General features: G+C 57.6%; 1 protein-coding gene across 1 annotated transcript in view; it reads left to right on the top strand.

Annotated features, from left to right (window-relative positions):
- The window catches only part of IARS1 (isoleucyl-tRNA synthetase 1), a 54,377-nt gene extending 33,963 nt beyond the window's left edge, over positions 1 to 20,414 (top strand). Inside the window, exons 27-34 of the mRNA XM_032971537.2 lie at positions 2,619 to 2,731; positions 8,087 to 8,182; positions 8,582 to 8,758; positions 13,004 to 13,133; positions 14,359 to 14,478; positions 15,120 to 15,275; positions 15,869 to 16,018; positions 18,978 to 20,414. Of these exons, the coding sequence (XP_032827428.1) occupies positions 2,619 to 2,731; positions 8,087 to 8,182; positions 8,582 to 8,758; positions 13,004 to 13,133; positions 14,359 to 14,478; positions 15,120 to 15,275; positions 15,869 to 16,018; positions 18,978 to 19,042 (1,007 nt within the window). The 3' untranslated portion in view covers positions 19,043 to 20,414. The remainder of the gene's footprint in view (positions 1 to 2,618; positions 2,732 to 8,086; positions 8,183 to 8,581; positions 8,759 to 13,003; positions 13,134 to 14,358; positions 14,479 to 15,119; positions 15,276 to 15,868; positions 16,019 to 18,977) is intronic.
- The last annotated feature ends 352 nt before the right edge of the window (positions 20,415 to 20,766 follow it).

Here is a 20,766-nt window from a genome sequence, read left to right as displayed (position 1 = left end):
CTTGTCAAGAGGAGGGAAAGAAGGAAGAGAGGGGGGGGGGCAGTGGTCGTACAGGGGGAACGAAGCATGGGGGGGAGAGGGGGGGGCAGGAGGGAGGGGGGTGACTGTGAGCTGGCCAGACGGAGGAGGAAGGGCCAAAGGATGGGGGGGGGGGGCAAGCTGAGGATGGGGGGCGGGCAAGGAGAAGGGGATGAGGACAGAAGAGGAGCCATCGGAGAGGAGGTGGGGATGAGGAGGGGGGAGAGAAGAGAAGAGGTGGGAGGTGGGTAGTTTAGAGAAGGAAGAAGGTGGGGGGGGAGGAACGAAGTGGGGGGGGGGGGGTGTGGGGTGTGAAGAGGAGAAGCGGCGTGGATCGGAGTGCACGCCTCACCGCCCGCGAATCTGTTCCACCTTCGGGCCCGTTCGTTGCTCTGCTCGTTAACCTCTGGAGCGCCCTTCCCCACTGCCACCCGTGCCGTTGACTCCCTGCCCCTGTTCAAGTCCAGGGCTCTCGGATTTCCTTACGACCGCTTGCCTCTCTCTCTCGATGAGTAAAACACACCCACCGCTTCTCGACGGTCTCTTGAGATGCAGTCGCATTAAGATGCGATGCAGTTCTGCATTGTGCCGTGCAGACTCGCACAGAGATCTAGAGACTCACAGCTCACACGGAGACCCATAAACTCGCACAGAGATCTAGAGACTCACAGCTCACACGGAGACCCATAAACTCGCACAGAGATCGAGAGACTCACAGCTCACACGGAGACTCGTAGACTCGCACAGAGATCTAGAGACTCACAGCTCACACGGAGACCCATAAACTCGCACAGAGATCTAGAGACTCACAGCTCACACGGAGACTCGTAGACTCGTACAGAGATCTAGAGACTCACAGCTCACACGGAGACCCATAAACTCGCACAGAGATCTAGAGACTCACAGCTCACACGGAGACCCATAAACTCGCACAGAGATCTAGAGACTCACAGCTCACACGGAGACCCATAAACTCGCACAGAGATCTAGAGACTGACAGCTCACACGGAGACCCATAAACTCGCACAGAGATCTAGAGACTCACAGCTCACACGGAGACCCATAAACTCGCACAGAGATCTAGAGACTCACAGCTCACACGGAGACCCATAAACTCGCACAGAGATCTAGAGACTCACAGCTCAACTCGCACAGAGATCTAGAGACTCACAGCTCACACGGAGACCCATAAACTCGCACAGAGATCTAGAGACTCACAGCTCACACGGAGACCCATAAACTCGCACAGAGATCTAGAGACTCACAGCTCACACGGAGACCCATAAACTCGCACAGATCTAGAGACTCACAGCTCACACGGAGACCCATAAACTCGCACAGAGATCTAGAGACTCACAGCTCACACGGAGACCCATAAACTCGCACAGAGATCTAGAGACTCACAGCTCACACGGAGACCCATAAACTCGCACAGAGATCTAGAGACTCACAGCTCACACGGAGACCCATAAACTCGCACAGAGATCTAGAGACTCACAGCTCACACGGAGACCCATAAACTCGCACAGAGATCTAGAGACTCACAGCTCACACGGTGACCCATAAACCCGCACAGAGATCTAGAGACTCACAGCTCACACGGAGACCCATAAACTCACACAGAGATCTAGAAACTCACAGCTCACACGGAGACCCATAAACTCACACAGAGATCTAGAGACTCACAGCTCACACGGAGACCCATAAACTCGCACAGAGACTCAGACTCGCAGCTCACACGGAGACCCATAAACTCGCACAGAGACTCGCAGCTCACAGCTCACACGGAGACCCATAAACTCGCACAGAGTCTCAGACTCGCAGCTCACACGGAGACTCGTAGACTCGTACAGGCGACCCAAAGGCTCGCACAGAGATCTAGAGACTCACAGCTCACACGAAGACCCATAAACTCGCACAGAGACTCAGACTTGCAGCTCACACGGAGACTCGTAGACTCGTACAGGAGACCCAAAGGCTCGCACAGAGACCCCTCTGTATGACAGTCATGCCCACTGTTTCCGGTGCCCACTGCGGTGCCGTACTGAACGGTAACTCTCAGCCACTCCTCCCTTCTCCGGCAGTGCCACGTTTGGGCCTGCCTTTAAACTCAACGTCGTGGGGGTGGGGAGGTGGGAGGAGGGGGGGCGCACGGGGAGATGGGGGGTGTAGGTGTTGTTTATTTGCTCCCTCAGGGGGGGGGCTGTGGTCAATCCACTGCTGGGTGAAGGCTTTGCCATGCCATTGCTTCGGTCAAGGAGGTTGTTTGACCATACTTCACCACTCTGGCTCTACGAGCAATACCCTTTGATAGGGTGACACAGTTGTGAACAGGGTGGTATAAAGTGAACAGGGTGGTATGCTGAACAGGGTGGAACTGATTAACAGGGTGACACGGAGACGAATAGGATTATGCGGTGATGAACAGACTTGCGGCACGGCGATGAACACGGTGGAATGGTGATGAACACGGTGGCACAGTGATGAACACGGTGGCACGGTGATGATGAATGGGGTGGTACAGTGACAAACAGGGTGGCACGGACACGCGCATGGGAGAACTGACCGGTTGTGCGGACTATTTCTTCGCGCGTGAGCAGGCAGCATCGTGGTGGAAGGGCACGAGCTGCGTGGAGAGGACCTGCGGCTCATGTACAGGTTCGAGCAGGGGGCCGGTGCAAGCTCCCAGTACGAGACCCACTCGGACTCAGAGGTCAGAGGTCGAACCACCGCCCCTCCCCCTAGCCCGACCCTCCCCCAATCCCTCCTCTCCCCTAACCCTCCCCACGCCACAGCTCTACAACTCCTATTGTTGTTGCTATTGTGAGTATTATTGTGCTTGTGTTCACCCGGGAAAGCCCCGCTGAGTCTCTTGACTTCATTTTTAGGAGGGTCCTGCGGAATTTTTTTGCCATTGGAAGGAGGGGGGGGGCGACGAGTTGCTGGGTTGATGCCCATTGAGTGATTTGCGTCATGATTTTTCAAAATTATTGAAGTTTGGTGGTGACGCTGGCTCACATTGGACTTCTCTAGTGAGAGCTGTCACGGAACCTACCTTACCCCTACTCACCCCTACTCACCCTTCTCACCCCTCTCCTACTCCCCTACCCTCACCTACAACAACTCTACCCCTACTTACCCCTACTCACCCCTGCTCACCCTGCTCACCCCTCTCCTACTCCCCTACCCTCACCTACCCTATCTTTACCCCTACTTACCTTCCTCCCCTCTATCGTCATCTACCTTCAGTACACCTCATTCTCTCTGCGTCTGTCTGTGTGTCTGTTCAATATGTTTCTGTATTTGTGGCTATGTGTGTCTGTCTGTGTGTCTTTTGTCAGTCTATGTATGTATATGTGCGTGTTTTTTTTCTTTCCGTCTGTCCATTTCTGTCTATCTTTGTGTCCATCGCTATGCGTGTCTCTCTGCCTGTGTGTCTGTCTGTGTATATATCTCTGTGAGTGACTCTGTGTGTCTGTATCATCTGCTTGTCTGTATATCCAGTCCAATCGAATTGGGTGGACAGAGCTGCCTGCATCTCTGTCCACCCAATTCATCCACCCACCCATCCACCCATTTCGCCATCCACCCCATCCTCACGTCTCTAAACTGCGCTGTCCCACGCACGCCGACCGCGTCGTGACCTCGTCTCACCTTCCCATCGCTCCCCGACTCCCACGGGAGGTCGCGCGCAAATTCCTCTACAGCCCCGAACCGGTGCCGGGAAAACCTCAACCCTCTGGCTCATGTGCAGCACGGAGCCACGGAGATTGCCGCGGAATCCAGCCTCGCGCTCGGCTCCCCCTCCGCGCCTCTGCGCGTGCGTGCGTTGTTTTTCCCGTCACGCCGTCATTGTCCGTTGTCCCATTAACCGTCTGGCGAGCACCACTTCCAGGCAGTCAATTAGCAAGCGCGCACGCTCGTCCAAGGATCGCTTAATTTCCGAACGATCTGCCGCGCTTAACCCGTGTGCCGGCGGAGCCTCAACCCGAGCCCCGGCTACGGTGAGACAGAGAGACGCGCGCACGCGCGGCGAGCTCGCCAGTCCGCTCGCGAGGTCCGCTTCGACGTCTCCGCCCCATGGCTTCTTGTCGGCACGCGACGGCCAGACTCTTGCCCACGACGTCACGGGCATCTTTAATGGCCACTGCGAGCGAAGCGGATGGCAACGCCTTGGCACGGTGAGCGCCACCGCAGCGATGTGTGTTTGTTCGACTTCTTTCACGCCGTGCGTAGCCAACCGTGCTCATCGGAGGTGCGGAGGAAGGACAACAAAGGAAGCACAAAAAGCAGTCCTAAAGAAATTCGTTCTCAATCTAGGTGATTTAGAAGTGCATATCTCCAGTGGCTGCGGAAGCGCATCTGAAAGCGTGCGATCCAGTTGACCGTCTCTGTTCGATGGTTAGCCAAAAGCGATTGCGAGGATACCCGGAGTTTGCGTGATGGTTTAAAACCGCCACGCGGCCACCGAAATCGAACCGCGAATCTCCGCAGCGAGCGGCGAGCGCGCCGCCACCGGGGCCGCGTCGCCGCCACCCTCGGTCGACCGTGTGAGGTGGCGGCGGCTTGGGGAGAAGGCCTTCATGCAGCAGCGGATGGAGGCAAGCAATTCGAGCAATTTGCGGGTAAATGTACGGGTGTGCACCGGTTATTTATTTAAGAGCGCAGCGGAGGCGGGATCGATTGCGAGAAAGTGAAATCTAACGGCAGAATAATCCCGCCGCTGCGCGGGATTTGCAGGCGAAGTGGGAGCGAGGAATCGAACAGTGGCCCCCTCTCCCCGGAGCCCGGCGGCCCCCGCGGTCTCACGGCCACACGGACACGCCCGCGTGCGTACGGCCCCTTCTCTCAATCCACTGCTGGATGACGGCCTCCACTTGACTGGCCTTTTACCTCCACGGTGCTGGGTCGCACGCAAGCTCCGTTATAATGGAGACAAGCTGGGAAACATATATTGGGCTGCTGCCACGGCGCTGTAACGGGTCAGCAGTGCCAACCGGACTTGCGATCCAGAGATCACCGGTTCGATTCCGCCTCCCGGCATGGCAATTGAAAATTTGGGGGAACAAGTTCATTAAATCCTCCCCTCCACCACCGACTGTCCACCCAGCAGTGTTAAGGGGTACAACCACAATTAGTCTATGATGGGGGTATACCTGCTCAACTGTGGTGGGGTAAAGTGTGGGTACGACCACACCTCTTCGGATCACGTCTGACCAGCGTGCAAGGCTCGGCCAAATACCACAGGTGAGTTGGCGCCAGTGGAGGAGGGCCCCTACGGGCCGGCAGTGGCGTGTGAGTGAGCTATTGCTGGGCTGCGCCTTAACCTTTTTAACACAAAATGTAAACCGAAATCAATGAACAATGGAGAGAAAATATAATACCAATATTGTAATGATATACATCAGATTTAGTGTGTATGCGTGCAGGCAGGGGGGAGCAGTGGTGTAGTGGTTAGCGCGTTGCACTTTGAACCCAGCGACCCGAGTTCGATTGCCGCTCACAGTCAACATCTGAACCGGTTCTCGGTCTCCCCCAGGTCAACTCAGGCTTAAAAACGAGTACCTGGTGCGATGTGTAAACATTGCCACTGGGGAGACCGAGACGGCCGGGAGTGGCGCTGGTCACGAACTCCACTCGTGTGCCGTGCCGGCCTTCGTAGGTGCAACTCGCTACCAGTACTTGCCCCAGCGGTCTGGTAAAGGCTGCACGGGGGATCTTTGTCTTTGTTTGTGCACGGAGGGGGGGGTGCAGGGTTTTTGACACGAGCGCAACCAATCTCGCGCGATTGAGCCGCCTGTTACAAATCAATTGTGGGCGAAACGTCTCCCCCCACCCCCCCCCCCCCCCCCGCGTCAACCCACAACACGGTCTGGTGAATCTCAAGGCCGATACTCAGGAGGGTGCTGCGGGCAATGTTTCACCATTTTTTCGGGGGGTTTGGGGGGGGGGGGATCAAATTAGCGTTTTGAGGTCTCAACTTGGAAACTGAACCGGTCCGCAGCGTGGCGAGGCCCTCGTCCGTCAGCGTATTGCCAGAGTGGCCGTAAACCACCATCTCGTCGTCGTGGTGGTGGTGTCATCCGTACGGACGGCCGCGTGAACCCAGGCTACCTCGTGACACCCCTCCTCCTCCAACGTGATCCGTAGCTAACAGCTCGTTAGTTATTACGATGTAAAAAAAATCTTTATTGGTATTTATTTAGCCAATTGTTATCCCGATGGTGACGTCGGCTTCGAGTCACGAGACGGAGGATCGATGTCGGGTTGGAGAGCGGCTTGCGGAAGCGGACAATGCAGAGCCACCTCTGAGATATCTCTTCTTCAAGTGACGCCACGGTCCAAGCGTGCTGTGGAGTGCAGCGCTGCCCCACCCGCCGTGCACGCGAGAGCGAGGTCCGTCGCGTGACGGCCACCCAGATTTGATTTTTTTTTTCAATTCTAAAAACAGAATAAAATTCAACGAGAGCCCGATTTGCTCGCAGGCAAGCGGCTGCAACCCAGATTGGAACCCAGGCTCTCAAGCGGCGGCGGCTCCGAGTCTCGTGACCTCCCGAGCGGCCGCGCGGCTGCCTCGCTCAGCAGTTTTGCAGACGCTCGGCGCGCGTGGAAAAATAAAAAAAACGCGAGCGTCGGCGGTGGCGAGGAACGGGTTAACGACTCCCGCCGCCCGTCCACGATTGAGTTGTGGCGCGCGTGCGCTCGCGCGCGTGTTCGCGTGATGGATTTTTTCCTCCTCTGGGCCCGCGGAGCCGCGGAGGTGCGGGCGCCGCGGCCGGGCGGCGGCTGCAGGCGGCGGGAGAACACAGGTCAATGCTCGTGATTATTCTCTCGCCCAATGTCATTACCTCCTTCGCTGCACCTCGTGCCTCCCTGCGCCCGCCCCGGCTATACTTAGCGGAGGTCACGCTCCCCCTGGGGCGGCGTACACCGGTGCCGGGGGTTGGGGGCGGTGTTTGACCCTTTAGTCGCCGAACGACCGTCGCTCGGAATTAAGGCCGCGATGCGCCGGGGCAGTTGTCGCCGAGTAAATAAAACAAAATGTGAAAAACCACCCCTCTCTTTTCCCACGTGCGCCGCTGGATGGGAGGTGACGGGCGGGTGGGGGGGGGGGGTGCTTGGCGACGTCGGAGGCATCGTTATTATCGGACGCCGTGGTGCGCCACCGGTGACTGGTATCGAAATTTGTCACCAGCGACACGGGCAGCTGTGCCAACGGCTGTGCCAACGTGATGTGGGGGTTTTATGGGGGGGGGGGGGTGGGGGCGGGGCAGAGTTGGGACTGGCCAATGAAAACAGAGTTTGTTGAACAGAAGAGTTGGGACAATGAGTCGATTAATCTGATTTAACTAATCTGAGCAAGGTCAAGGTGCTGCCCTACGAGTGCTCCCTCACACCACTGCCTAGCAGAAGAGCCCTCCACTAGAGGATGTGCAGCGCTGTGGGGGCAGCGGCGAGGGTCAATGGATCGCCGTGGGCGTCGAGGAGGAGAGCCCGCCCTGGCTCTGCCAACAGAATGTGGCACAGCATAAATGTGAACTCCACACGTCCCTCCTGTACGTGATGGGGCATTTCCCTCTCGTGCGCGAGGGTTTCTCCAGGTTCTGTTTTGTGCAATTGTGAGCAACAGCCACATCGGACATTAGTAACATGTAATCACCGCAATCATTGGTTCGCTGCGGCTCAAAGACTCAGAGCCTACAAGGCGTGTGGTGAAATGAGGAAATATCCATGTGCTCCGGGTTCCCTTTGCACGTAAACACTCATTAATTGGCCGATCACACCTTAATATGTAGAGGACCGCAGAGCTTTGGGAGAGTGGCCAGCTGCCTTGTGGTTCCTCCTCCTGGCACCTCTTGAGTCACCCTTTCCCTTTCTCTGTGCGAGAGCGAGGAGCAGACCCCGTGCGGTGGCGGCGTGCGTTCCAAGTTGGTATCGTGAATATCAATACGCGGAGGTCTCGGTGTTGGAACTTGGGGGTGGGGGGGCACGGAGGGGGAGCAGTGTAGATGCGGCGTGGCTGACGAGCGACGTGTGTGCACCCCCCCCCTCCCCCCCTCTCATCCAGGTGCTGATCCTGCTGGACGTGACCCCTGACCAGGTCATGTTGGACGAGGGCGTTGCCAGAGAGGTCGTCAACCGCATCCAGAAGCTACGCAAGAAGGCGAGTGACCCACACAGCAGGAGCAGTGTACAAATCGGGTGGGGGGGGGGGAAATTATGAAGGTTGTGGGGGTTGGGGGGGCATGAGGGGGTCAGGCACGTGGGGGGATGGAGGTGGATGGGGGCTGAGACGTCACTGCAGATGTAGGAATAGAGCAGCGTTGTGTTGTCTCTGTGGGGGAGCTGTACCTGTGGGGATAGGACATCGGGTAGCCCCAGGTTGACCCCTGCATGACCTCGGTGACCTCTGATCCCCGGGTGACTGCCGGGTGAGCGCTGGGGGACTGCCCACTGAACCTCGGGCGACCCCAGGGTGACCGACGAGTGACCCACGGGGGACTGCCGGATGACCCCCACGTGACCCCCACGTGACCCCCACGTGACCCCCACGTGACCACAGGCGCACCTGGTGCCGTCAGACGAGATCTCGGTGTACTACGCGGTTGGGCCGGGCGGGGACTACCTGGCGGGCGTGGTGGAGCGACACCGGGAGTTTGTGTGCACCACCATCAAGGCTCCACTGCTGCCCTTCCCTGTGCGTGCCGGTGCCGAGCGCATCATCGAGGAGAGCATGCAGGTGAGCGTGGGTGAGGGCGGCGACTTAAATGAGTACCTGGTGCAGTGTGCAAACATTGCTACTAAGGGGAGATAAAGGCGGACAGGTGTGGTGCTGGGCCACCTACCCCCGCATGTGCCGTGCCGGCCTTCATAGATAGGTGCTAACAGAACTTGCCCCAAAAGCCAGTGAAGGCTATACGGGGGATCTTTGTTTTTGGTAGATAGAGGGGTACATGTGCACGCGGAAAGACTCGCGTATGCAGGCTAGGTGCACGTTGAGGCCGTCGAGCGTGGAAGGATCGCTGCTGCTGGCAGGAGGAGGTCACGGGACAGATCCGGGCTTTGGGGGGTTAACCGACCGAGATGACTGGCAGATCCGCCAACTGTGCTGCCCACTGTGTCCCCCACTGCGCCCTCACCCCCCCACGTGCGTGCGTGCACATTGACGCACGCGCAGACTAAATAAAGTGTCACACGGAGAATTCTTCAGCTCGGCCACCGTCACTGGCGGGGGAGACTCCGTGAACCAGGGGCGGCACGGGGCCCCTGCTAGGGTCGACAGCGGGGTTGGCCGCGATGCTCCCCCCTGACTTGTGGAACTGCCCTTCTCTCGTTACAAACCAACCTCCAGACTCGCGGGAGGTGGGGGGGGTGCAGGGTGGCGGGGTGAGCAGCTGGGACACACGGCGTGTCGCTCAATCTGCTGTGTACAGCCCTGCGGAGCCGGCGGTGGAATTTCCACATTCCCATAATGGGGTGGATCCACATAGTATTGACTTCCCCCTACGGTGGTGCTAATTTTATCGACTCTGGAGGGGGAGGGATGATTGGCCGAGTTAAACCCCCCCGCCCACCCGCAACTGGGATTTGAAGCTGCAACGATCCGATCGCGGTTCCACTCAGCCTACTGCTGAGTGCCATGACCGGGTGAGTTTAGTGTTTCACAAGTTCAGAATCCTGTGACCTCGCACCTTCTGATGAATCTGAAACAGATCCACATGCATGGCACGTCAAGGCCCAATTTCCAGAGTGAATTGGATTAATCCGAAAATGAGCAACGCAACTCCCGGAGCCGCAAGGCGAGAGAGCCGCTCATTTGGTTTAGGTCACAGCTCCCTGGAACGCTTTTAACAATTGCGACGGTGAAACGTGGAGCAAAAAATATATATTTGGCAGCGCTGCGCGCGGCATTTCAACGGCAATAATTATCCTGGCGGCGCAAACGGGACCCGAGGGGGGCGTCTGTGCCGCGCTCCTGACAAGCGAGACTGTCGGCGGCAGCGGAACCGCGGGCCAGCTGTCATCCGCCTACCGACCAGGGGCGGCCGTCTCTGTGCCGCGGCGATCGCTGGCGGTGGTTGTGGTGTTGAAGGCAGCGATGATGGTGTGGTGGTGGTTGTGACGGAGGTGCTGGTGGTGGTGGTGGTGGTTGCGGTGGTTAGCTGGAATTTTGCCGTATTAAGTACAAAACCACATTTAATATGATAGCAGTTGTTGTTTTTTGTGCAGTCATTGGTGGCCGTGCTGAGACCACCGACTCCACTGCACTTTAATTACGGAATTGACCAAACGTTCCAGTGTGGCAGAACCCTCCTGAAAAAGCAGTCTTGCCACTCGAGCTTTCCTGGATAAATAAAGTGCATCGTCATCGCTACCCGTAAGGGAGCCTCCGGAGATTCACTAACCGATAAGACACGCGTGTTGGAATGGGGGTTTGTACCCGCCCGTGACTGAGCGGGCCTGTGTGCTGCCCCGAATTAACGGTCGCTGCGCGGTCACCATTGACTGCACCAAACAAAACACCATGTTAAATTTAGTTTGCGGCAGGGGAGCGCTTAGGCCAGATGGCGGTGGTGGTGATGAGAAGGGGGCTTAAGATTCCACCTCGCTCGCCATCCTCCACCGTCACGACTCAGGGTCGCGATCCAGCACAAGAATTCGAAAAAAATATATAAATAGAGATAACTCTGTGCATTGTGGATAATGTAGCGCGTCTAGTGGCTGCAGGGGTATTGCAAGCAGGGGTCCGTTACACAACAACGCGTCGTCATCAGCAGCCATAAAAATCCACTGCTGGATGAAGGCCTCCTCCCCCAAGTTGCCACCATTCACGACCTACAATGAGACGATCCATACATTTGCCTGCACGAGAGTCGATCTCATTGCTCACTCCCATCTCATCGGGGGACATCCTCCCGGACGCGTTCCGTTGCTTGGGCGCCCGCCCTGTTATGATTCCTGACCGTCATCGTCATCATCATCACACGGATCGTACGCGAACGGGAAGTTATTGATTTTCGCGCGTGCGATTCGATCCGTGCATCACGAGCGTGGAAATCTATACATTTATAAACTGTGTTTGTTTTTTGTTCAACGCCGATACCAATTGCGCTGTCGCGGTCGTGCGCCGGGATGCGGAATGGATGTGGGACTCTCGCGGAAGGGGCTGCTAGATAAAGAGTTCCAGCTGTGAGAATTAAATCGTATGTTCGTGCAATAGGATCAACATTGCTTTCGTTTGGCGGAGCAGGTGGGAAATACAGTGAGGGAAAAAAGTATTTGATCCCTTGCTGATTTTGTACATTTGCCCACTGACAAAGAAATGATCAGTCTATAATTTTAATGGTAGGTTTATTTGAACAGTGAGAGACAGAATAACATCAAGAAAATCCGGAAAAACGCATGTCAAAAATGTCATAAATTGATTTGCATTTCAATGAGGGAAATAAGTATTTGACCCCCTCTCAATCAGAAAGATTTCTGGCTTCCAGGTGTCTTTTATACAGGTAACGAGCTGAGATTAAGAGCACACTCCTAAAGGGAGTGCTCCTAATCTCAGCTTGTTACCTGTATAAAAGACACCTGTCCACAGAAGCAATCAATCAATCAGATTCCAAACTCTCCACCATGGCCAAGACCCAAGAGCTCTCCAAGGATGTCAGGGACAAGATTGTAGACCTACACAAGGCTGGAATGGGCTACAAGACCATTGCCAAGCAGCTTGGTGAGAAAGTGACAACAGTCGGTGCGATTATTCGCAAATGGAAGAAACACAAAAGAACTGTCAATCTCCCTCGGCCTAGGACTCCATGCAAGATCTCACCTCGTGAAGTTGCAATGATCATGATAACGGTGAGGAATCAGCTCAGAACTACACGGGAGGATCTTGGCAATGATCTCAAGGCAGCTGGGACCATAGTCACCAAGAAAACAATTGGTAACACACTACGCCATGAAGGACTGAAATCCTGCAGCGCCCGCAAGGTCCCCCTGCTCAAGAAAGCACGCTTTGGGGGTGTTTTTCGGCTAAGGGGACAGGACAACTTCACCGCATCAAAGGGACGATGGACGGGGCCATGTATCGTCTAATCTTGGGTGAGAACCTCCTTCCCTCAGCCAGGGCATTGAAAATGGGTCGTGGATGGGTATTCCAGCATGACAATGACCCAAAACACACGGCCAAGGCAACAAAGGAGTGGCTCAAGAAGAAGCACATTAAGGTCCTGGAGTGGCCTAGCCAGTCTCCAGACCTTAATCCCATAGAAACTCTGTGGGGGGAGCTGAAGGTTCGAGTTGCCAAACGTCAGCCTCGAAACCTTAATGACTTGGAGAAGATCTGGGACAAAATCCCTCCTGAGATGTGTGCAAACCTGGTGGCCAACTACAAGAAACGTCTGACCTCTGTGATTGCCAACAAGGGTTTTGCCACCAAGTACTAAGTCATGTTTTGCAGAGGGGTCAAATACTTATTTCCCTCATTAAAATGCAAATCAATTTATAACATTTTTGACATGCGTTTTTCTGGATTTTTTTGTTGTTATTCTGTCTCTCACTGTTCAAATAAACCTACATATTAAATGTATAGACTGATCATTTCTTTGTCAGTGGGCAAACGTACAAAATCAGCAGGGGATCAAATACTTTTTTCCCTCACTGTAACTTCCCTCCCTCCCCGACCGTGTGGACCATAAGTCACTTGAAAAAGGATCCTCAGAGGCAGCTCTGTGATGGTCACTTCCTCGGGGACGTCCTCTGACACACGGAGGGTTGCGCTACTCTGCGAGCTTTCCTCGCGGATTTTCTCATCTCGTGATGATGATGCGACGATGATAGCAGCGCAACCGGATTATAAAAAAAAAAACTAGGTGTTGTGCAACGCCAAAGATGGGTCGCTCTTCTCGCGTGCTCATCGCTGTCATTGTCGTTGTGGTTGTTCCGACGATGGTGGTGGCGGCCGTGGTGGTGGTGGTGGTGGTGACGGCAGCTCAAGGGCTCGGACCTGCAGCTGGCGCTGGTGCGAGGGAGCGACAACGAGGGCCTCCTGTCGGCTCTGTCCATCGGCCCCGCCTGCGCCTACGTCAACCTGCAGTTTGTGCGGAGCGGCACTCGCGACGGTAAGTTCGGTCCGTGGCGAGAATCGAAGGGTGCCAGGACGGGGGCCGGTGGACCGGGACAGGGACCGAGGGAACGGGACGGGGGACCTTGGGAACGGGGGGAAGCCTGTACGGGCCCCGCAGATCTTCCACCCGTCGGCGCTGCGGCACCGGTGGGGGGGCGTTGGTGAAATGACGCTCGTGACGACACGCCACGATGATCGGATGTCACAGCATCAACCGATCCCCCCTCCCCCCTCGCACCTACAAGGCCCGGTATTGCGAGCCACCTTCCCTGGGCTGAAGGCTCACGGTCAGCGAGATCGATAGCGGAAAGGGGTGAACGCTTACCCCTACCTCCCCCACCCCCAATACGTGTGTGTGCGGCGGTGGTGGTCTTCCCCGCGGGCGCGTGTCGTGGTAATAGAGACGTATGCCCCTCGCAGGCGCTATTGAGCGTAAATACATTTCACGTCCCCGCACGCGCTGGCTTGCTCGCTCGCGTGCACACAACGCGCTCTCCTTAGCACCGCTCGCCACCCCCCGTCGCTCGGGGAGGGCGGGAAGATGGATCTTCATGTGCGAGCGCGGCGTGGGTGGATGAGTGAGAGAGAGTGCGCGTGGTCGTGGTTGTTGTGAGTGCATGGCCGCGTGCGTGCATGTGGATGTACGTGTGTATGTTGAACTTCTTTAGGACAGTACGTAGCCAAGCGTGCCAATCGGAGGTGCGTGTGTGTGTGTGTGTATGTTTGGGGAATGGGAAGCGGTAGTCTAATGGTTTGTGCACGTTCGCTACGAACGCGGCGACCCGAGTTCAGTTCCCGCTCGTGACCAATGTCAGTGGGACGACTCGGCCTTAAATGAGCACCTGGTGCAGTGTGTGAACATCGCCACGAGAGACTCGAAGGCGTCCAGGCGTGGTGCTGGCCACCCACCCCCTCGTGCGCCATAGCGGATTTAATAGGTGCTCCCTAACTCCACTGAAAATCACTCGATTGGAATTACACGCAGCAATCATCGCCCCCGACTAGCAGATTAATGCCCATGTGCTGAGTCACCTGGTGCCCACGGGGACAGCTGCCACTGGGGGTGCCCTTTCAAACGTGTTATGAGATGTCCCTGCATTTAGGGGGGGGGCGGCCCGTATCAAAACAAATAATTGTCGTCATCGTTACACTTGCCCCGGCCGTCTGTCTGATGCCACATGGGGAGGAACCTTTGTCTGCGCGTGCGTCGGCGTCAACAGTGGGGGTGGCGCTGCTGGAGAACCCTCGTGGAGTCGACCCCCTGGGCTACGCGGGACTGCGGCGCTTGGCGGAGCACCTCACCGGGGTCGGTGGCTGTCGCCTGTTCGGCGGGGGCGCCGGTGAGTGGCGCGGAGGTGGTCGCCCCGGCCAACCCCCGGGGCAAAGGTCACACCTTTTTATCCGCAATCGGAACGGGCGACTTTGTTATGCAGGTTTATCACTCGGGGAGGCCCCTTGTAAAGGCGAAGGTGGGAGACCCCCTGCAAGCCACGCCCGATGCGACGCGGCCGATGATGATTGATGCCGATGCCCGTGATATCACCGGGCACCGCCCATAACCGGCGGCATACGGGAGGAAAACAGGCGAGATCTTTGCGCTGTCCGATTGGCCGAGCAACAGAACCGACGATCGACAGAGCCATGGGTTACGAGACCAATGGGGGTGACAGCACAGATCTCTTGAATGCACTCTGCCTCCCTGCTACTCGTTCCTCCACTCTTGTCAAGAGCCTTCATCTCCACGCCCAGTGCACAGCCCTCATCGTTCTTATCCTCATTACGCTTTCGTGTGGAGGAGAGCTGATCAGCAACGCGTCTCTGTCCACCGTTGCCGGCTACCGGAGACATTCTCGTGCGATGCGAGCGCTCCGATGAATATCCCACTGCGACGTTGCCCCAGTTTTGCGGAAGCGCTCCCGACGGCCAGGGGACACTTAACGCTGCACCCCACCTCCTCCCCCTCCTCGCCCCCCCCGAGCAGAGCTGACGGCAGAGGCGGACCTGCGCAAGCTGAGCGGTGGGACTGTGCTTGTGCTGGCCGAGGGGCAGGCTCCGACGGGGCAGGAGTCACCGGGGGTCGCCAACGAGCCCGCGTGTCCCTACGTCAACGTGCAGCTCCTGAGCAACGACAATGCAGGTGCGACGTAGCGCGGTGGCATTCGTGCGCGCGGGCGTGCGTGCGTGCGCGCGTACCTGTGCGTATGTGGCGAGGGAGCGGTAGTGTAGTGTGTGGCCCTACAAACCTGGCGGCCCGAGTTTGATTCCCATCCCGTGGCCAATAACAGTGCCAGAAACTCAGCCTTAAATGAGTGCCCGGTGCAGGGTGTGTAACATCAGCAGTCGTGAAATAATGGTGGCCGGGCGTGGTGTTGGTCACTCAATCCCTCGTGTGCCCAGCAGTCGATTAAGGCTGTACGGCGATCTTTGTAAGTGTGTGTGTGTCAGTGTGGGGGAGGTCTGTGTCGGAAGCGGCATTGGAGTGGTTGGCGCACTCCCCACACCAACGGTGTACCCTCCTGGTGCTGTGTGTCTGCACGCGTGTTCACGCGAACAGAAGCTCCTCGACGCATGCATCAGCATCCGTGCGTGCGTTGACGCACACGCGCACGTACGCGCGTGTGTTTAAAAGGGGTGTGCGCACGAGTACGCACGCCGCTGATGTGTCTGTGTTCCCGCATGCGTGCGTTCACACACACACACGCACCCACGTGCTGTTTGTGTGCTTTAAAGGGAGTGCGCGCGTGGCCACGCTGCTGCTGCGGAACCCTCTCGGCGCCGACGCCGCGCTCGCCGTGCCGGCGCTCGTCCACCAGGCGGCCGTGCTCTTCTCCCTGCGCGGTCGCACCCTCCGCCTCTTCGTCGACGCCGCACGAACCAGCGGTCAGCCTCCCCAAACGCCTCGTCGCGCGGTGTCGTCGTCACGCGCTCGCATGTCGACCACGATGATGATAACCGTGGAGCCGATCATCGGCCGCCGCGCTCAGTCCACTGCTGGATGAATGCCTCTCAAAGCCGCCGCCACCACCTCTCGAGATCCCTCGCCAGGGGATCCATCTCGCGGTGGTGCCGCAGCTGCACCGTGGCCCTCGGCCGCGGTTTCGGGTTGTATCGCTGCGCTTCGTCGTGAGCTGCGACGCCCCAAGTTTGTCTCGACGAGCCCGTGGGCTTCTTCGGGAGCGAAGCGTTGGTCGTCGGAGCCGTCGGCTAGTCACGCCGCTAGGCCTGAGAGCGTTTCGGCATCCGCTCTGTCCCGGCCTCACAGGGGTCATGGTGGCGCTCCTAATGTCGAGGCCACTCCAGCCCCACTACCCCCCACTACCCCCACACATCACAACCCCCACTGCCCCCACCCACCACTCCTCCCACCACCCCCACCCACCACTATCCCCACCACCTCCACCCACCACTACCCCCACTGCCCCCACCCACCACTCACCCCACTCATCACTACCCCGACCTCCTCCACCCACCACAACCCCCACCGCCCCCACCCACCACTACCCCTCCTGCCCCCACCGCCTACACCTACTACTACCCCCACCCACCACTATTCCCACCACCTCCACCCACCACTACCCCTCCTGCCCCCACTCACCACTGCCCCCACCACAACCCCCACCACCTACACCTACTACTACCCCCACCCACCATTACTCCCACCACCCCCACCCACCACTACCCCCACCCACCGCAACCCCCACCGACCCACCCACCACAACACCCACTGCCCCCACCCACCACTGCCCCCACTGCCCCCACCCACCATAACCCCTACCAACTCACCCACTGCCCCCACCCACCACTGCCCCCACCCACCACTGCCCCCACCCACCACTGCCCCCATTGACCCCACCCACCATAACCCCTACCAACCCACCCACTGCCCCTACCCACCACCGCCCCCACCCACCATTGCCCCCGCCCACCACTGCCCCCACCCAGCACTACCCCCACCGCCCCCACCCACCACTACCCCCACCACCAGAAGGAATGGGGCCTAAGGAGTAAGAGGGCAAGGCATAAAGATGAAGGAGACGGGGCCTACAGAGGTTGAAATTCCCAGGTGATTCAGGGTCGTATGGGAGCACAGAAGAATCGAACACGTGCAGCAGGCAGCGGTGCAGCAGGCAGCAGCGCAGCCCTAGTGCCACGGATGCGGCCCCAGCGAGTTTTTATTGATTTGATTTCCCACGCGCGGTAATCCCTTGTAAATGCGGTCCGGCGCGACGATATACGGCCGCGACCGCCGCGGAAGAGGAAACAGGAGGAGGAGGAGACTCCCAGTGCCGGCCGATCGATTCGGCACAAATCCCGACCACGCCGGGCATCCTAATGGCTCCGCTCGCCGCAACTACGACAGCGGTGGAGGCAGGGAAAGTGGCGCCGCACTTTCCCGGCCACGCTCCGCCACGGCGAGCGTCGCTCACCCGCCCGTCCGCACGCACGCACGCCAACTCGCCTTCTCACCTGGCTCATCCAATCATCTGAAAGCCTGTCCGCTCCCACGCTCACCCGTTCACGTGCTCGTCCATTCCCTTGCCCTCTCACTCACCTACTCACTCACCTACCCATTCACCCGTCCGCTCATTCACTCGCCGACTCATCAACTTGCCGACTCATCCACACACTCTCCTCGCTTGCTTGCCCACTCACTGATTCACCCATTCACTCACGCACCCACTTACTTACCCACCCACCTACCCACTCATAGACTCGCTCTGCCACCCTCTCGCCCATTCATTCACCCACGCGTCCACTCACTCATTCACTCACCCATTCGCTCACCCAACCACTCACCTGCCCACCCACTCTCTCCCTCGCCTGCGCATCATCTCCACGATCATCAACCGCTGCTCGACTGCTTTGTGGTTGGCCGGGGGCGCGTGGGGGAAGACCTAGCGAGGGAGTGTGAGCACCGCGTTCACGGCACGCACCGCGCTCCGGCTCTGGGGAGGGGGTTGTGGGCAATGCGCGAGCAGCCCCCTCTCTTGCCCCCCCACCCACCTCCCTCCAACATCCCCCCCTCCCCCCATCGGAGTGCGCTGCTCTCTGCTCTGATCGATGTCCCGGAGCGCTGAGTGGATGCGTTTTCCCCGCGCGCTGCCGCCGCCGCCGCACTCCTTAAGCACTGGCACGTGACGGGCGTGGAGGTCTCGTGTTGCACATTACTATGGCGGGGGCCAAGTGCGTCCGTGTAACCGCCACTGATGAGCGAACAAAACTTGTCACTGCTCACAAGGCACGTGATAATTTGCCAATTGATTAACCCCCCCCCCCCCCAACGTGTGTCTGTTATTGATTGAATTGCCATGGGGGTCGCGATTCAATCGCAGATCATTTATTTGTTTATTTTGCCTTCGTTTGTCCCAAATAGATTGTGTTGCTTGGTGACTCCAGTAACAGAGAGACGCAGCGTTCGCGAAGCATGTGATCATCGTCATCGTCGTTATAATAACGATAATGATGATGATTGCATGATTACCATCAGCGTGTTGTCGATCCGCTGCTGGATGAAGGCCGTGTGACGCGGCCCTTGGAAAGATGGTGCAAGGTTCTTCTATCTCATCGGGAGATTAAAGGCTGCATCAGTCGGCCGATCGGCAGGTGGCTTGCGCGTGGTGGGGTAAAGTGTGGGTATTCCCACCTCGTCCAAAACGTCTAGCTAGCATGGAAGAGTAGGCTAAAGTAGTACCCCCCTCTGACAGAGCTCTGTAAAGCTCCCTCCGTTTGCTGGCCCCTTTCGGCAGCAGTGGCTTAAGCTAGCCTTTGCAAGCCTGCGCCTTTGCCTCATGCCGGTTGCCCTAACCTTGTTGTTGTTGTGCTGCTTGTGTTCTCGCAGAGCTCAAGGACTCGGCTGATTTGCTGGCGCTCGGAGGCAAGACGCTGTACCTGGCGACCTCGTAATGGGAGCCAGTGACATTCCACCCTCCCTGCCCCCACCCCCCCGCCCGCCCCCCTGTTCTCCGTGTGTTGTGCAGTCGGTTCCACGCCTTAACAATCGTTTGCGCAAACCAGATCCGTTGTATTATATGCTCAACTTAAATCTCCTGCGACCGCTTTGTCCGCGCCTGAGCGAGTAGTTAAGCGACGAAGGGCGTGTCTGGGCGTGGCTGCAGTGTCTGGCCACGCCCCCCCCACAACACCAGAGCCACGCCCCCTTTCCTGCCAGCTCCTCCCCCGCGAGGATCTGAATGATCGCAATACAAAATCTCCTAAAGGATCGACGCCTGCGAGCAGCGACCGGTTGCAGCGACATCCACCTGCGGGAGATTCGCTCGAGCAATTCTGTCGCGGATGTTCGGCGGGCAGCGGTCCACCAGCACTGTGATCCGCGTAGAACCTCGGCGTGGTTGGTTGGTGCCAACAGGCGCTGTAATGCGATTTTAAAACGGATTTCGAGCGAATCGTCTTTCATGCAAGATATTGGCCAATGGGGAAAAAAAGGGGGGAGTGTCAAACAATGTTATACTAAACGCCCACTCTCTCCCTCGCCTGCTCATCAGCACCACGATCGTCAGCCGTTGCTCGACTGCTTTGTGGTTTGCCGGGGGCGCGTGGGGGAAGACCTAGCGAGGGAGTGCGAGCACCGCGTTCACGGCACGCACCGCGCTCCGGCTCTGGGGAGGGGGTTGTGGGCAATGCGCGAACAGTCCCCTCTCTTCCCCCCCCCCCCCACCCCCCCCCCCTCCTTGCCGATGTATAGACGCAGCGATTAAACCTCGATGAATCGATACTGTTAACATGGCTATTGGATGGACAGCAGAATCGATACAATGGACACCTCGATTTGAGTTTCACAAGGATCATATCTGGGCTGCGGTGATTTTTATCGGTGGTGTTAGCAATCCGTCCAACGCAGCGGTGCGGACGGGTCTCATCATGGGCAGTCGATCGGCAGGTCCAATGTGCAAGCGAGGTTGGGGGGGGGTAAAGCGTCGGGTACTTCCACCTCTGTCAGAGTGGCACATTGATCCAAAACACCACCTTCTGGAGCTACCTCTGGTGGAGTCCCCCTTCCGCCAGCAGGAGGCGTGTGTGAGCAGTTGCAGGGCCGTGCCTTTAACTCGTAATGATCCCTCCAGCCCACAGAAAGAACAACAACAACAACAAAAACTACTAACGACCTGCGACTGTAAGAACATACGACGAGGGTGATGGCGTCGATTATAACGACCGCCCCCTCTGAACTAACGACGAGTGACCTTGGCCTGCCTTGCACGAGACCACGAATGTCAGCGGACCTCCGCACGGTTAAATAAACGGAAGGTGTCCTTAACGTGGCCTCTTCACTTGTGCCTTGTGTGCGCGTGAGCGTGTGGAGACCCGAGTTCTCACTCACGGCCAATACCAGTAACGATAATTATCTGAACAGATCCTGGGCCTCCCCTAGGTTAACTCAGCTTGAAATTAGTACCTGATGTGATGTATATACGTCGTCACTAAGGATACAAAGGCGGCCTGGCGTGGTGCTAGCCACGCACCCCCTCATGTGCCGTGTCTTTCAATAGGTGCTCGCTTACTGCACTTGCCCCAACAGTCTGTTAAGGCTATACGGGGGATCTTTGCGTGCACGTGTGCGTGTCCAAATATTTGTACGATGTAACACGATCGATAGCTATCAATACCAC

This window comes from Petromyzon marinus, chromosome 46 (genome assembly GCF_048934315.1).
Source record: "Petromyzon marinus isolate PM22_M1 ecotype Great Lakes invasive population chromosome 46, UKy_Petmar_22M1.pri1.0, whole genome shotgun sequence".
NCBI lineage: Eukaryota > Metazoa > Chordata > Hyperoartia > Petromyzontiformes > Petromyzontidae > Petromyzon > Petromyzon marinus.
The sequence above is the reverse complement of the archived record's forward strand: the minus strand, read 5'-3'. Positions and strand labels throughout refer to the sequence as shown.